Source organism: Pseudorasbora parva, chromosome 7 (assembly GCF_024679245.1).
Source record: "Pseudorasbora parva isolate DD20220531a chromosome 7, ASM2467924v1, whole genome shotgun sequence".
Classification (NCBI taxonomy): Eukaryota; Metazoa; Chordata; class Actinopteri; order Cypriniformes; family Gobionidae; genus Pseudorasbora; species Pseudorasbora parva.
Window position 1 is genome coordinate 29799097 of NC_090178.1, and position 18369 is coordinate 29817465.

General features: G+C 37.8%; 2 protein-coding genes across 2 annotated transcripts in view; both read right to left on the minus strand.

Annotated features, from left to right (window-relative positions):
* mrpl13 (mitochondrial ribosomal protein L13) overlaps nucleotides 1-18369 on the minus strand; it is a 237122-nt gene that overhangs the window by 73616 nt on the left and 145137 nt on the right. The gene's annotated exons all lie outside the window — the stretch shown is intronic.
* Nucleotides 1-18369, minus strand: part of sntb1 (syntrophin, basic 1) — a 56267-nt gene that overhangs the window by 14513 nt on the left and 23385 nt on the right. Inside the window, exons 2-3 of the mRNA XM_067449029.1 lie at nucleotides 15109-15325; nucleotides 4813-5020 (exon numbers count right to left, since the gene is read on the minus strand). Of these exons, the coding sequence (XP_067305130.1) occupies nucleotides 4813-5020; nucleotides 15109-15325 (425 nt within the window). The remainder of the gene's footprint in view (nucleotides 1-4812; nucleotides 5021-15108; nucleotides 15326-18369) is intronic.

The following is an 18369-nucleotide window of genomic DNA, read 5'->3' on the forward strand; positions in this document are numbered from 1 at the left end:
ATCTGCTCGCTGTCTGTGGGCAGTCGGCATACTGGAGGTTTTTTCCTCTTGTATAATTATTCATCAAGGGGCCGGCAGGTCGGTAATAGGAGACGGAACGGGTGAGCTCTCATTAAAGGGCAGGCCGAGACGGGGCTGCCCACAGCCCTGCCATCATTGCAGTTCTCTATTAGCCGGCCCTGCCAGGCCTCAGCTAATGAGACGGCGATGAAAAGAAGATTTAATAGGGAGGAAAAACCTGCGGTCCCACTGAGAAGAGTCATCCACCATCAATCGCTCTAGAACCCGCTCGCCACGATTTCTGAGAATTTCTAGGGGGAAAAAACACTTCAGTATGGACTGTCTACACAGTTTGGACAGTTTCTAACCAGAGTGTAAGGTATAACCAGGGACCTGCTGACATGCTTGTGTGTCATCACAGTTTGTTTTGAATCATGTTCGTACCATTTTCACAAGTATGTGGCAAATTTAAAAATGTGCGTACAAGTGGACCATCAAAGAGGTGGCCAATGGGAGGGAAGCAGAGGACTGGTGTCACATGAAGTCCTGCTTTACTGTCAAACAATAAACAGGCACGGTTTGGGGGGAAATAATGTACAGTATTTGTGATTTTTTTTTTAAGTTCTCAGGTTTCGTCAATGTGTTGCTACATTTCCAAGTCAAGTCAGAGAGTGACATATCAAGAGATACCATCCGTCCTTTTTTAAAACAGCCAATGTTTTGTAACGTATGTGGTGGGATGCTTCAGATTCTAGAGAGCATTTGATTGGACAGAATGATGTCATCAACATTTTTGCTCAGTATTTGTGTTAGAGAGAGACTATACATAAATATGTGCTATATGTAAATGTGAATTGTGTTATTGTTTATGAGCACACCAGCTTACATATAACCGTAAGGCTAAAATATTCAAACTAAAAGCAACTATGATATAAATGTCTTTCATGTGAAAAACAAAATGATCTTGTAAAAAGCACTTTAAATGTACTCCAAATAGTTTTCTGTCAATGAGGTATTTGTAACTGAGTTTTAAGTGAAAATAGTTTTTTTTCCACAGAGTTATTATTATCTTGACAGGAACATTTTACAGTGGAACACTTACATCAAACCAAAGACCTTGAGCTAATGCTGGGTTTTTATGCAAGATATCCTTATGGGTCTAGAGCTTACAGCTACAGCTTACTTATTCACATTTTTCACATCATACGGCTAAATGACGTGCAGAAGAGTTTACTTTTCATGCCACACAGATTCTTTCATAAGCAGGAATACCATGAAGCTGAATTGATGTGCATTTATATGCAGTTGGACACTTTGGAAAGGGCTGGTGACAACACAAGTTCAATGCAAAAATAATTTAACCTTTTTTTTCTTCATTTACCATCTTGATCAATGTTTTTTTTCTGTTATGACGAGTCTTAGAGGCATGGTAATGGATATGACAATTTTTATATGTTTGTTCTTGGTGGAATAGATCTGCTACGGGTACGGGTCTTGCTACGGCCAATACATACACAAGTTACAACACACTGCTGTAAGAAAGTAAGAATTGCTGCTGCTGTACAATATAGCATACATGAATTAATGGGGGGGGGGGGGGGGGTAGTCCCAGAGTATTTGTAACTTGCGTTTGCAAAATCTTGTATTTTGATAGTTCTCTATAGCTAGATTACAGTTTTCCATAGCAAACCAAAATATCCCCTTTCCTTTACCTCAAGAAAACGTAGCTAAAGGTAAGCAGGTAATTAAAAACAACTTACAATTTGACTGTATCATGATACACAACACTTACCAATCTTCCGTTCACCATTAGCGTGTGTATCGGTGTATGTGGGCGGAGGGGAGCATTGCGAACTCAGACTAAACTAAAGTTGCCGATGCAGGAGCTGCGCGCGCTATTGTGCTTTGGTATTTGCTGCGTTTGCAGCGCGGAACTGATCAGCGGCTGTATACCACAAACACAGCATTTATTTATTAATTTTTATTTCAAATGTACTTGTTGGTAGGTTATTGAACATGGCTTGTCATCATTGCAATTCACTTGTACAGGGTATATACAGCAATCCTTAAGTTAAATTTACTACTTTTTAATACCTTTTTTACTACCTTCAGAATATTTTTTAAAACCATCACGACACTGAATTGCAAGTGTTAATCAGCGACCTTTCTATTATTATTTACACAGATTTTGACATATAACATACAAAAAAGAATAGATTTAGAATCGACAGCAGGAGGAAATCTGTTATACGTTATCATTCAGACACAGTAAAATAGATCTCAACATTCACAAAGGTTGGTTAAGGAGAAGCATTACTGCATACACATTTGATTTCAATTAATAATTGGAAAATCAGCAATTCAATGATTTAGTGTTTTTTCCAGCAACAAAACCTGAGCCAAATATTACATTTCTATAACTGTGATAAGTTGTTGAATTAAACAAAATACTAAAAACTAGTGCTGTCAATCGATTAAAAACTTTAACTAGATTAATCACACATTTTTTCTGTGATTAATCGCAATTAAAAAAAAGTTTTTGTATGTTTTTAATAAAAATTTTAATATAATAATTTCACAGTTAATCAAATTAATGTAGAAACAACATAAAGACAGTATATTTTAAATACTTGTTTAAATGGCATCTTTTTCTGAATGAAGGCCAGTATTACTGATATTAATACAGCTACTGATTTTTTTTTTTTTTTTTACATTCATTATTAGGCTTCAAAAATATAACAGTTTTTAATTTAAGTAAACTTAAAACAAAGCTAACATAAACCCATAATAAATGTCATGTTTATTCCTGCCCTTCCTGTCTTAACAGTTAGAAAATATACAGAAATTGAATACACTTATCAAAGTTATAAGCAGTCTGCACTGCATAAACTATAAATTAAATAGTTAATCCTTATTAAAGCTACAAAAGTTATTTAGTCAAGAGCAGCGAGTCCTTTTCTCTGTTCCCTGACAGGAAGCTTTATTGGCTGCTGTCCCTTTAAGAGCAGACAGACACGCGGATCTCACTGTTTATATACTGTCTATGGATCGCGCCTCATTCTCTCACAACTCTTTTTGTTCATTTTAGACTTTATATAAATCGTTTAAGATTGCTCTTATGGGGACAGTCGTTGGAGATATGCCTTGAAGCAAGTCTAAAATAAAACGTAAGCCATGCAGCCACTTTCTGTTGAGCGCGCAGTGCTCTGAGATGATGCCAAACGACCGCTGAATATGATGTCAGCATCAAACATACGTTGAGACGGAGACGAAAGATCTTTGATTATGTGCCCAGATATGCTAAAGCCCATATCTAAACGAACTAACGCGAACGCAGATAGAGTTCCAATCAGAATAGGATACCTGATAGTCTGAAAAAATAATACCTAATTTGGAAAAAAATAATACCTATGAGACCACATTTAACACTTTTAATGGCCTTAAATTTGACAATTTTGATTTATCACTTTTTAATACTTTTTAAAACCCCGCGTTGTAAAACCCTGTTGTATCGACCCTTTCATAGATGACACGTTTAAAAGCACTATTATAATATAAACAACGCTTTATTCAATTCCTTTACTCCAATTCCTTTTTATTTATATAGCCTTTAGATTCATATATTAAGTTGCTCACGCAACGCAAGTGGCAAAACATTTAAACATATATTATAGTCAATGTTAAAAATCACACATTACAATAGAAAAAAAAATTTTGTCTTTTATTTCGTAAATCTTTCTCTTTTTTCAGGAAATCCAGCAGGTCATAAAGAACTTTGTTTTTCCACCTCCAAAAAGAAAGGAGGAAGGACAAATGCTATACATTGTCTTCTTATTTAGCTAATTTCCAGGTATGATGTTGTTTTCCTTGCTTTACCCGAGTCAAAAAGCTAATAATTCAAAATAATAGAATTATGAACTATATTCACATCATATGCGTCTGTGGTGAAATGACTAGATTTTCTCGTCAATACATGTTTATTTTAATGCGAACAATGCACAATGTCATTTTAAATTTAACGCATCCAGCACATCAAAAAATATATAGGCTAGACTCGGTGCGGAAACGATCGCCGATCTGTACGCACCACTCCAGGAACGGTTCGCCGGACCGTGTCTGCATGCAGTGTGAAGGTTATAATCCGGAAGGTTATAATAAAACGGAGTATGTGTGAAACGGGCGTCACTTGCAACACCGCTCCGGTCAGCAATTAACGCTCTAAAAGCTGCAACAGTTGCAAAGAGATGGTGCGGTGCATCATCACAACGACTCTTTGTACTTTATACCTCTGTAAACTTCTGATTTTTCAGCTATTTTTGGTAGCTGGATATATATCATTTTTTGCATCTAAATACGAATGAGGATACGGTTATTGATAAATCAAATTGTTTTTGTTACATTTGTTACAATTGTTACATTTTGGGGTAGCTTCAGCCCGCCTAAAATAGGCCTAATGACGTCCCTGAGTAGCAGATCAATATGGGTGGGGCTGGGGAAGGTGGAGGGCTTAGGAAAGCAAAAGATACAGCAAATGCTCACCAAGTGCTTGAAGTATGAGCAGTGAGCTCATTGTTTCCTGCTGTATCAGTAGTCAATCATCTGTGCCATACAGAGAATGATGTGATTGCAATCAGATTGAGTTGAGGACCTATCAGCTAGAGTTTCATGACAGAACTTTGTTTATATGGTCTCAGGTTTTTGCAAACTTGGACGTCTCACCTTGAAAGTCAATAGCACAGGTACATTAATTATATTGTTTGAAATCATCACATTTAAATTGCATTAATCAAATTTTATATATGGAGTTTCCACCTTTTCCGCTAGCCAGCCGAGGTGACGGATCTCTCGACTCCCGGCGATGCCGTGGCGGCCTGCGTGTTCTCGGAGTTCGCTGATGACCTTGCTGGCAAGGTTTGTAATGGCAGTTTGCATGAGAGTGAACCAGGTCTGGGCAGAGGCTGTGTCTTTATGTCTCATGACTATTGTGTGCTTAGCGTCGGAAGAGTGCAGCTCCATCTGCCTGAAACACAAGAAAGAATAGGAACACAATTCAGCTTTCAATTTAAACAAAATCCAGAGTTCACTGTACAAGCAATGGGGTTATTAACTCTTTAACTGCCAGTATTTTTTGAAAACGTTTCCAGCCACCATTGTGGACCCCAAGATATTTTGTATGAATATCTGAACATAATACACTATATTGTCAAAAGTTTTGGGAGGCCTGCCTTTACATGAACTTTACTGAGATCCCATTCTTAATCTAGAGGGTTTAATATGGAGTTGGCCCACCCTTTGCAGCTATAACTGCTTCAACTCTTCTGAGAAGGCTTTCCACAAGGTTTAGGAGTGTGTTTATGGGAGTTTTAACCATTCTTCTAGAAGTGCATTTGTGAGGTCATGAACTGCTGTTGGATAAGAAGGCCTGGCTCACAGTCCCCTCTCTAATTTATCCCAAAGGTGTTATATTGGGTTCAGGGATCAGGACTCTCATCCATGTCTTTATGTACCTTACTTTGTGCACTGGTGCACAGTCATGTTGGAACAGGAAAGGGCCATCCCCAAACTGTTCCCACAACATCGGGAGCATGACATTGTCCAAAATGTCTTGGCATGCTGAAGCATTAAGAGTTCTTTTCGTTGGAATTAACGGGCCAAGCCCAACCCCTGAAAAACAACCCCACACCACTGCATCCAATGCATTTGGTGATGTAAGGCTTGGATATTGCTGCTTTGCCATGAAAACCCATTCCATGAAGCTCTCTATGCACTGTTTTTGAGCTAATCTGAAGGCCACACAAATTTTGTAGGTCTGTAGCTATTGACTCTGCAGAAAATTGGTGACTTTTGCACACTGTGCACCTCAGCATGCGCTGACCCCGCTCTGTGATTTTAAAAGTTGCTGTTGTTGTATGTCAATGTATGTATTAATTGCATTTAAGCATTTTTGGATACATGAATAGATCTAGATACAGTATATTTGACTGTATGAAAGCAACAGATGGAAAAATAATTACTGCTTCTGTAAAATGAAATATAGTATCAGCTGATGAATGGCCTGTTTGAGTTTAAATGCAGTTTTCAATAAATTGCCTACTCTCTATTTTATGTCTCTTGCTCCTGTTTCTTCTTTTGGCATTTTGAAGCAGCACTTACAACAAAGTTATGATCCACAAGTGCGAAATATGTAAAACTTGCAATGCATCCCCTGGTCTTAAGATTTTGACTTAAAAATAAGCCATCTGAGTCGATTTAAAGAAAGCAGACAGTGCTTAAAAGAGCTCTGGAGTCAACATTAACCACCAGAATATCAGATCCACCTGGTTCAAACAGAACCATACATCAGTTGCTCAGGGAGTTTGCAGTGATAAATACTCCACTCATACATCATCTAGAGTAAAAGTCTTAACCTTACACTCCACAATATAATTTTCAGGTGCACCATGTAGGTAAAAATAGATCTACCTTCATGAAGACAGAGAGTTTGGAGGGGCTTAGGGGGTGTGGGCACAGATGGAGCTGATGTGTTTGCAGTAGACTAGAGGAAAAGCTTTTTGGATGAGACCCAGTGAGTTCTGCCCTTTAAGACTATAATTGGGAGAATTTCACAACTAATGGAGCTGCCTGTGTCCAATTTAGGAAGTGAATGTTTCAATTCCTTTTGTGGTCAAATGACATCTCTCTTAGGTAGTATGCAAACCTCAGAAAGTGAACCTTCAAATTCAACCTCATTACATAGAGGTGTCGATGATAGGGCCAAAACTATTTCTTGGTTCAAGTAATTGTAGGGAGGTGAAATGTGCCAGTCCACTCAGACAGAGGAGGAAATACATACATACATACATACATACATACATACATACATACATACACACACACACACACACACACACACACACACACACACACACACACACACACACACACACACACACACACACACACACACACACACACACATACATATGTATGTATGTATACATAAAAGTGGGTGTTCAGCCTGAACATAAACATAAATTATGGAATACATTATTCCTATGCAGAGATGCTTCAAAGAGTCAATATGAGAAGCAGAACAAACACTGAGCACAGACTGAAAAATGGTCACATATTATTAAATCATGACTATTAAAAAATAATATGACTACTAATTAGTAAAATAAAAAAAATAAAAAAATAACATGAATGGATTTTTTTTTTAAGTATGCCATTACTAGACAACTTCTAATTATTAACTGGAAGTCAGCAGCTATTCTGTTTATCACCATTTTTTTCCATGCTCCTAAAATGGAAAAGGTTAGATTCACATTAGGGTGAGGAAAATCTAAATTACGGCACATGCTCTCAATGCAAAATGCTGAACAGTTAGTACATGTGTTCATGAGCTCAAGGCTAGATTATTGTAATGCTCTACTGGGTGGTTGCCCTGCTCGCTTAATAAACAAACTCAGACTAGTCCAAAACACAGCAGCGCGAGTTCCAACTAAAACCAGGAAGTATGATCATATTAGTCCAGTTCTGTCAACACTTCACTGGCTCCCTATTAAACATCGCATACATTTTAAAATCTTGCTTATTACTTACAAAGCACTAAATGGTTTAGCTCCCCAGTACTTAAGCAAGCTTTTAACCGATTATACTCCATCACGTCTATTGCGGTCTCAAAACTCTGGCCAGTTGATAATACCTAGAATATCTAAATCAACTGCAGGCGGTCGATCCTTTTCCTATTTAGCACTCTGGAACAGTCTTCCTAGCATTGTTGGGGAGGCAGACACACTCTATCAGTTTAAATCAAGACTAAAATCTCTTTACTATGGCATACACATAGAACATTTTACTTTCATTATTCAAATCAATTGACTGATTGTTAGGCTGCATTAACTAGGTCAGGCGGAACCGGGAAAACTTCCCATAACACCTGATGTACTCGTCACATCATAAAAAGAGTGGCATCTACGCTAATGTTAGTCTCTCTGTTTATCCTGAGGTTTACTGCAGTCGGCCGGATCCAGGCCATGTCCGCATTGGATGGTGGACCTGCATCTGGACATGACCAGCACATCCTGTAGTGTCTGCTGAGCCTGTGTCAATTGGTTTCTCCTTTGAATTTACCTCACCGGCACGTCATCCTCAATAAACTCGTCTCCATGCAATAACTCCAATCTTTCAAGTATTCATATCGTTGTGTAATCGACGCGCCATCCTAAATGAACCAGTCTCTTGCGTGATACCCAAAATTTTGAATATTTCTAATATGATTTATGACTTGCAGGGTTGGCAGAATAATAATTATACACTGTTTAATAATAGGTCAGAGGAGAACTGGCACCCCGATTGAGTCTGGTTTCTCCCAAGGGTAAACCCTATACGTTATGGGGACAAAATGTCCCTACAAAGATGGCAATATCAGAAATCCTTGTCCTAGTGGGGACATTTTTTAGTCCCCATGAGGAAAACATCTTAAAAATCATAAAGGATTAGTTTTTTTGAGAAATTAAAAATGCAGAATGTTTCCTGTGATGGGTAAGTTTAGGGGTAAGGGCAGGGTAGGGGGATATAAAACATACAGTTTATACAGTATAAAAAACATTCTGCCTATGGAAAGTCCCCATGAAACATGTTAACACAACGTGTGTGTGTGTGTGTGTGTGTGTGTGTGTGTGTGTGTGTGTGTGTGTGTGTGTGTGTGTGTGTGTGTGTGTGTGTGTGTGTGTGTGCATGTAACTTTCTATCTTCTTATAACTTCTTTAAGCTTCTTTTATTCAATTGTCTTGTGGCAAAATGTATTATTATTTTAAGTGCAAAAACCAAACTATTTTTCTCTATCATAGGAATGAATGACCAATGGTCATGTCAGAGCATGTGTGCAAACCATAGGCCATGGCTCTAACAAAAATTAATTCACTTTTAATTAAACATTTTGGGAGAACGCTCTTCAACATCCCCACTAATGAGTCAAAGAGGACAAAACAAAGATGATAAACTAAACTCAGATGGTCTCCAAACATAATGTGTCAAACCCAATAAGAGCAGGATAAACACAAGACAGATGGAAAGGTCACTGACACATCTGTTGCGGAGGAACATCTCCATACCCCAAACCTACTCTCACTTCCACCAAAACAACTCCAGTTACAGATTCACTCTGGACCGTCAGAAGGGGGCACATTCTATTTTTATTCCAGATGGATTATGTTTAGGAATTTGACAGGAATCCTCTCACAGTATGGCACTCGAGGTAAGTCATGAATGTCTGCAGCGTTGATAGAGCTCCGCATGAGCACCACAGTGATGGATGGACTAAAAGACATGGGACACAATGGTGTAAATTGAAAACAGAGCTGGAGGGTGTGAGCTGACGACATGGCAGCCGGTCTGCGGAGGGATCCTTATTGACATGGCGCATGGCAGGGGTGGAGTTTTTCGCCTGTCTGTCAGTTTGCCTGTTTATCTCACCATCACTCTGCCCACGCAAAATATTTAAGCAGTATCTTATGAGCAGGAGTGCTGTTGTACTGAATACTAACAAGGGTTGTGAATCCTCTGAAAACATTCAGTAATGCGATGTTATATTATCGTAATATTATAGTAAATATCAGCACCCTTAGAAGAAGACTGAAGACTGTTGTATAGGGTACAATATTGCGTTATAAAGTTATGGTCACATATACATTAGATATGCAAAATTTAGCATTTGACATTTCAATAGAGTCTGCATGACTGGAAGTTTTGTCTGCATGAGCGAGTGCAACATAGCTTTTACACACATAGATTTTGCACCGGGTTTGAGTTGGTTATGTTTTTGATACTAAGTTATTAGAAAAAAGTATGTAATAACTGACAAGAAACAGAATATGAATTATGATAGTCTTTTTTTCTATATTGTGATGTATATTCGAGTGAAACAGCTTTTTGAAAAAGAAAGAAAAGAAAGATGGGACTTGATTTTGTTCATTGGAAATTGACTAGATGATTGTGGTTTTCTATTGCTATGATCTCATGTAATTGACAGGTTGCCCCGCCCTCATGCCAGTAAACATGACATCAGAGAAAAGATAGTTACAAGAAGGAAGGACGCAAAATATTATGTGGATGTATATATTATTTATAATAAATACTGCAATATTCTATTAAAAAATAAAAACAAGAATTGTCTATTTTGAGTCAATGGTGATTTAAACGTTCCACTGATGTAAAGTCTTAGTGTTAAAAAAAAAAAAGGTGTTCATCCTGTCTTTATTGGCAAGCAGCTTAGCTCGGGTACATCATCTTTTAACACACTTCCTGTGAAATGGTTAATCTCACAAACCACAATCTTCGTTTCTCTCACAACAAAAGTAAAATATAGTGCAAAATAACATGAAGCTTGAGAACAAAAGCAGTGTGGTTGGTGTGTTCGCTAGAGCAAAAAACACTTTAAGCAACACAAAACATCTAAGATTGTCTAATATTAGAAGAGAACAGAACTTCTCTTTCAGCCGTTTGTTCAAGTATTAAGTTTTGTTTATCTATCAATACTTCTTGTTTTGAAAGAAGTCTCATCTTCACAAAGGTTGCGTTTATTTGATGAAAAATACCATAAAAAGAGTAATAATGTGAAATACTATTACAATTTAATATAACTGTAGCAATTTATTCCTGTGCCAAAGCTGAATTATCAGCATCATTACTGCAGTCTTCAATGTCACATGATCCTTCAGAAATCATTTTTATATGATGACTTGCTGCTGAAGAAACATGTCTTATCAGTTTATCTGCTTACTCCCAGGGCATCCAAGATGTAGGTGTACGAGCAATGGTTGGAGTTAAAAATCTTAATTTGTGTTCTATTAAAGAAACAAACACACCTACATCTTGGATGCCCTAGGGATAAGCAGATAAACATCAAATTTTAATTTTGGGGTGAACTATCCCTTTAAACGGTTTGTGAAACCCATGATAAATTTTTTCAGGATTATTTGATGAATAGAAAGCTCAAAAGAACAATTTATTTGACATAGAAATCTTGTGAAACATTATAGATGTCTTTATGCACTTCATGCCAATTTAATGCATCATTGCTGAATCAGCATCTTTCAAACATAAATTAATTCTTAATGACCCCAAACTTAAACACTAGTGTACATATCTGCTTTTTTTGTACATCCAGGATAATATGATTGTCTGTCATGCATTGGTGTGAATAATGACACTCATGGTAAACAATTAAGCGATAAATACAGCCATATAAATGTTCCGTCTTATTTACTGGACACTGCTAATCTGAAAACACATTGTTATATTTTTGCTCCATTGTAGCCTCTTAAAACTTGTATTTTTTGCTATTTATTCTTTAGACATAGTGTGTAAATACGTCATAGGTTTGCTGTTTGGCTTCATTCCTTGCATTTCATTCTAAGTGGTTTTTGGGCCCAGCTCAAGCACTCTGGCAACATAGGAAAACTTTGAAGTCATTGTTGACATGGACTTTGATGTTGTCCTCCATCACTTTTGAAGATATGAAGGTTCATCCACTGACAAGCAGAGGACACTAGCACTCTTTAGACATCAAACATGACAGAGTGAGCGACCAGCATAAAGCATTTGTTGTGTGGAGTGCATTACCATGGGTTGTCACATTCACCCTCTGAATAATGAGAACCTTTACTGCTCATCCTGAACGGCATTACAAAGAGAATGTCTAAAACATTACTAACCACTTTCTCCACCATGTTTAACAAGCATGTCCGCACACAGGGTTTTATAGATACCAAGGTCCAAAATCTGCAATTGACCCCTGAAGGTGTGCTGTGGTATTTGGCACCAAGATGTTAGCAGCAGATCCTTTAAGTCCTGTAAGTTGCAAGATGGTGCCTCCATGGATTGGACTTGTTTGTTCAACACATCCCACAAATGCTCAATCGGATTACAATCTAGGAAATATTTGGAGGCTAAGTTCCTTTCTTGGACCCCTAGATATTGGCCACTGCAGACTGGGAACATCCCACAAGAGCTGCAGTGTTGAGATGCTCTGACCCAGTCGTCTAGCCATCACAATTTAGCCTTTGTCAAACTCGCTTGAATATTTACGTTTGCCCATATTTTCTTCTTCCACATCAACCCTGATGACAAAATGTTCACTTGCTGCCTAATATATCCCACCTGCTAACAGGTGACGTGATAAAGAGATAATTGCCATTATTCACCACTTCACCTGATCAGTGTATAGTTAATAATAATAATATAGTATATATATATATATTAGTGTGGAAAATAGTATTTGAACACCCTGCTATTTTGTAAGTTCTCTCACTTAGAAGTCTGAAATTGTCATTGTAGGTGCATGTCCACTGTGAGACATAATCTAAAAAAATAAATAAATCCAGAAATCAAAATATATGAACTATTTATTTGTTTGATACAGCTGCAAATAAGTATTTGAACACCTGTCCTTATGTTGTCTATCAGCTAGAATTCTGACCCTCAAACACCTGTTAGTCTGCCTTTAAAATGTCCACCTCTACTCCATTTATTATCCTAAATTAGATGCACCTGTTTGAGGTCATTAGCTGCATAAAGACACCTGTCCACCCCATACAATCAGTAAGAATCCAACTACTAAGATGGCAAGACCATCTTCCACCATTGGAGGAAGAAGAATGATGAGTACCATCCCAAGAACACCATCCCTACTGTGAAGCATGGGGGTGGTAACATCATGCTTTGGGGGTGTTTTTCTGCACATAGGACAGGGCGACTACACTGTATTAAGGAGAGGATGACCGGGGCCATGTATTGTGAGATTTTGGGGAACAACCTCCTTCCCTCAGTTAAAGCATTGAAGATGGGTCGAGGCTGGGTCTTCCAACATGACAATGACCTAAAGCACAGCCAGGATAAACAAGGAGTGGCTCTATAAGAAGCATATCAAGGTTCTGGCGTGGCCTTGCCAGTCTCCAGACCTAAACACAATAGAGAATCTTTGGAGGGAGCTCAAACTCCGTGTTTCTCAGTGACAGGCCAGAAACCTGACTGATCTAGAGAAGATCTGTGTGGAGGAGTGGGCCAAAATCCCTCCTGCAGTGTGTGCAAACCTGGTGAAAAACTACAGGAAATGTTTGACCTCTGTAATTGCAAACAAAGGCTACTGTACCAAATATTACCATTGTTTTTCTCAGGTGTTCAAATACTTATTTGCAGCTGTATCATACAAATAGTTTTAAAAAAAATCATACATTGTGATTTCTGGATTTTTCACTTTTCAAGAAATACAACAAATGGCTTGTTTGGACTACAATGCGTTTTTTTCCGGATCTTATAAAGTCACAATGTGACCGTCCATTTCCAAAAGTAGGAGAGAGAAGATGAAGAGCGTATTTTCTGTTTGTTTGTTTTTTCACCCCAAAAAAGTCCTAATGCGAACAAATTTAGTGTGGTTAAAATCTATTTTTTACACTTTTCCCATTTTCCAAAGCATAGCTTCCAGAACCTAAGAGAGTACAAACGCAGAGCAGGCTGTTTTGTTGGGACAATCTTTTGTTTATGGATAACAACTTGTATGTCATATTTCAATTTTTTTGTAATTTTTCTATTAACAGTTCCAGTTGTACGTTTTATGTAGTTGCTGTGATGTAAACTCCACTAGCCTACTAACTAACATGACAGTATTGATGATACAGAGCAGAAAGGGGTGTGACATTTCCAGAACACACACTAAGTGGTGCCAATGACAACACACTGGGCCAGCTAACTAATCAGAACACATTTTGTATTGCGGAAGAATAGACTTCATCGAAACAGGAACCAAATGGCGTTTGAGTCAGACAGGGGAGAGAGGTGCTGTAAATTTGGTCATATGTGAATAATAATGCATTGTTTTGAACAATCAAGCATGAAAAGACATTCCAGTACACCACAAAAAAACAAAACCAAGTCTTCATAAAAGGGCATAATAGGAGCCCTTTAAAGAACTAGATTTTATTGTAAAGCAAATTTTATTGTAAATGCATTTGTTCTATTTGAAAATAAGACTGTCCTAACCACAACCTATAAACCCACTTATCAAAGCCACACATTTGACCATATTATAGTGCAGATCTGAGAATGACGAGTGAATTTAATGAAAGTCAATGCAAAAATAAATTCTTATGCCTAATATGCTGAAATTATTACTGGATACCCATGAATATTACTACCGGTTGTTTAACATTTCAATCATAGCACAATTGTCAAATATTACATGTTTAGCTACTTACATCTTACACCTCACTTTTTGACCATTTAAACAGAAGCTGGAATTCACAGTCTGCTTCTGTAAAAAGTAACAGTTATGCCTACCCACCTTCTTTAAATCGATTACCCATCTCATTAATTCTGACATGAGCCAGGTTTCCACCCACTTGTTTTATGCAACTATTGGGATATCGCACTGATAGAAATTGTAAGATGTGCATACATTTTAAAGCGTTTGCATAAAAAAACATATGCACTCAATTGAGGCTGATTATTTTTCATAAAACAGCTAAAGTCGGTTATCTTGACGCTATTATTAGGCAGTTATACCATGGTCTGTCTGAATATTCTATTCTGATTGGCTGGAAGGTGTGCAATAAAACCGTTTAATGCACAGGTAGTTCCAAATCAGTTGAATCACCTTTCTATATTAATGCGCTGATCTAATGAGCCCTAACTGATGAAAATAAACATTTTTACCCTGATTTCTGGTCAAATATTGCTTTGTAAACATCAATAACAGCTTTAAGTTGTCAATGTTTGTAAATTAACATCTTATAAGTGGGTCAATCCACGGCTAGCTGTGCTTTAAGTGATTTTAATGGATTATCCCTTATGTATTTCATGACTTTTATTAAACACCTCAGAAGAAATACAGTTGTGGGTATAGCCATGTTAACAAATACCGCACAAGAGAAAACACAATATCAATTATTTCCCCAAAGTATTCATACTTTCTAATGTTGAATTCAGTTCAAAACCATTTGCTATAATATTTATTCAAATATTCTGCAATGTTTTAAACATTTATTTATTGGACTTTGGCCTCTCATAAAGTAATGCTGCAAGATTGCAAACTTCCTGTGGTCAATATATTGAATGCATGAGAAACAGTACCTGTTTTCTGGGTCAGGGACGGTCATACTGCGGGTGATGTAGCACATTTTGAGGGGGATGTATCTGCGGTCGCCCTGTAAGGACAGCGAGGGGGGGCTGGGGATATCGAAGTGAGGACTGCCGAGACGGGGCGACTCGGGAGGAGGGGTCTCCCAACCAATCTCAGACACTGGTGAGCCTTTTTTCACATATGGCGTCGCTTCCCGCATGTATTTCACTGGAACAAAAAAAGAAAGGTCAGTTGAGGGTCGCAACATTATTGAGAGTACCTGAACTACTGTGAACTGTTCGCACATTCTCTTCATCAAAGCTTCTTTGATGGAAAAAAAAAAAAAGTAGACGCACATACCTTGAGAGATCAACACAAAAAAGCTCTGCGAGTTAATTTTCCATCACATGTGCGCACTGGGCCTTAGCCAGTCAGAAATGAAAGCAGGAAACCCCTACGCAAACCACTTCACTCCCACAGCTGTCCTAAGTGAGGAAATCACAACCGCACATTTGCATACTATCCTATTGCATCTAGACGATTACTGCTGATTTTATGACGGGGCAATGAACTTGAGGCTAAAGCATCTGCACATGAACATGCTGATAAAATGCAATAAGGGAATTACAACTGCCATGCTTCTCAGGTGAATGTCACGCTGAGGGCCAATTATTCCCATTCCATATGACAGCTTAATCTTTACAGGAAGCTGTTGACCATGCCAGCACTGGGCTATTTCACAATACTAGAGGCATTTCACAATTACCCATAAAGGAGACAAATTAGAATTGGCTGTTTGGCTATTTGGCATGACATCAATTTGGTTAAAACATAATCATTCTGAATGCCTGGGGGCAACACCAGTTGCATATTACATAAATTCTTCTCTCGATAAAACTTTTGCACATATATGCCGCAGTTTGCTAAGTAAACAATTCCTAACTGCAGGACCAAGTAATAAAACAAATCAACAGAATGATTTATGACGAGAAGACACTTTCCAAATGCAAATTAGACATTCTGTTATCTACTATAAAAGCCCAGTCACATTTATGGATTCTTCTAAAACTGTTCATGCTGTTAAATTCATCAATTATGAAAAAAATTCAATTTCAGCTGTAAGGGCATGCTCACACCAAGAACTATAAAGATAACTATATCAGGATAATTATTGGACAAATTATAATTATTATCCACAAAAGCAATAACATTCTATTTTGTTTCACACCATTGTGTTGTATTTAAATGTGCACACTTTTTAAACTGATTCAGATTGGCTGTCAATGTTTTTATCATTCAGCTGTGATTTTTTTTTATTTTTATAAATAAATCACTCTAAAAAGGGATTCCAATGATATCCTCTCTGTTCCTCTCTGTGGTTATCATTATAGTTGCGGTGTGGACCTTCCTATTCTCATAGAATTACAATGTTAACATAAACAGAGGCTTTTTAAATTGTTTATACTGTTGTCTGAAGTCAGCTTATGACATTTCTAATGACTAATGATGTTCAAAAACATCTTAATGAATAAGGATTGGGTATTTTGTACCCTGGTTTTGAGCCTAGCTCCTGAAATAGTGATGTCCGGTTCGCGAACGAATTGTTCTTTTTAACCGGATCTTTTTAGTGAACCGGTCGAACCAGTTCACCATATCGGACTGCATCTTTTTAAACGGTTTGTGTCTCAAATCAGCGCTGATCCCCCAAGTTACTAAAGTTACAAACTTTCTGACATGAGTTACAGTCCCTCCGACTAGAAATAAACTAATATCTTGAATTATATGGTGTAACTCCAACAGTTCACTGAACTGAGATATGTTTTGCTGAGAACTGATGAGAGCTGATACTGAGCATGTACGAGTGACCGAACGTGCAGCGGCTCTCGGATCAGCAGTACAGAATCGAAAACCGTTTCTTTCGGACACGTTCGATACAGAGAACCGATGAGCCGATGAGCTGCGCATGCGTGTTATTTGTTCAGAGGAACGAAACGCAGGTTAAGTGTATAAGGAGGGGTTGCAGGAGTAATCGGATCTCGAGTACAGAATCGAGAACCGTTTCTATCGGACACGTTCGATCTTCTGGATCACAAGTACAGAATCGAGAAACGTTTCTATCGGACACGTTCGATTCTGAGAACTGGTGAGCTGAGATACTGAGCATGCGTCATAGCGTCATCTTAAACCGAACTGTTTCTTCAACCGAGTTGTTTCGGACAGCTGTTTCTCTCGGTCAACTAATGCTAATAAGTTTATTTAATCTGTGTAAAACATCAGTGTTTGCACGACAGTGGCTGTATTGAGTGCTTTTGCAAAACACGAATGAAAAAACGTATCCAAGATGATGATGATGACAATAATAATTATTACTATACTAAGTTTTGATGACAAATACTTTATATGAATGTGTTTGAATGTATTTTCATCCGCCGGTATGATAGAAATTACGTCATTACGTAAGGACGTAAAAGAACCGATGATCCGTTTTTTTTGACAGGTTCATTGAAATGAACTGTCCGAAAGAACCGGTTCGCGGAAAAGAACCGAACTTCCCATCACTATCCTGAAATGCTCAGTTTTTATAAGTGTGCTGCATTGAAGACTTAAAGTAAGTGCCCATTGCTATGATTGGATAACAGTTTTGCATATTATAATGAATTACGATTCCACCATCAGTACACATGGGGAATTGTTTTGAAAACTTCCAATGTGGAAAAACGGCAACCGGACCCAGAGTCTGATCCCAAATTGCAGGACAATGAACCAACAACACCTAAAATACAAGGGATACTCCAGCCTGTGACAGCTTGGTAATTTATCGTTAATTATGTTTAGTTAGAAAAGTACACATAAACAGTAGATATCAAACGATCTGTAGCAACGCAATACTCTCGCATATAAAAAACAATTGTTACTCACAAAAGTGTGTTGCAACCTTCCTGTCGTATATAAAATAGAAGGCACAGCATAGTTTTTTTTAAATGTCATTCTGTCTGCAAATCTAGTCTCCACCAGTCTTATTTACAAAAGAATTAACGGTGAAATGAAGTGAACAAAAGCACAATGTCTTACCCATGTGAGCTGGAACTTCATTAAAAATAGAGTTCAACTATGCATTGCTAATATTGGAATCCGAAGGAAGCTTATGCAGTGACTGAGTTCTTCTACAACCATTCACTGCACAATATTTTGTAATCTTCAATGTCATGTTTATTGCTTGGTAGCTCGATTCAGTTTAGCGCCACGTAGGCCTAATGTTATTTACCTATTAC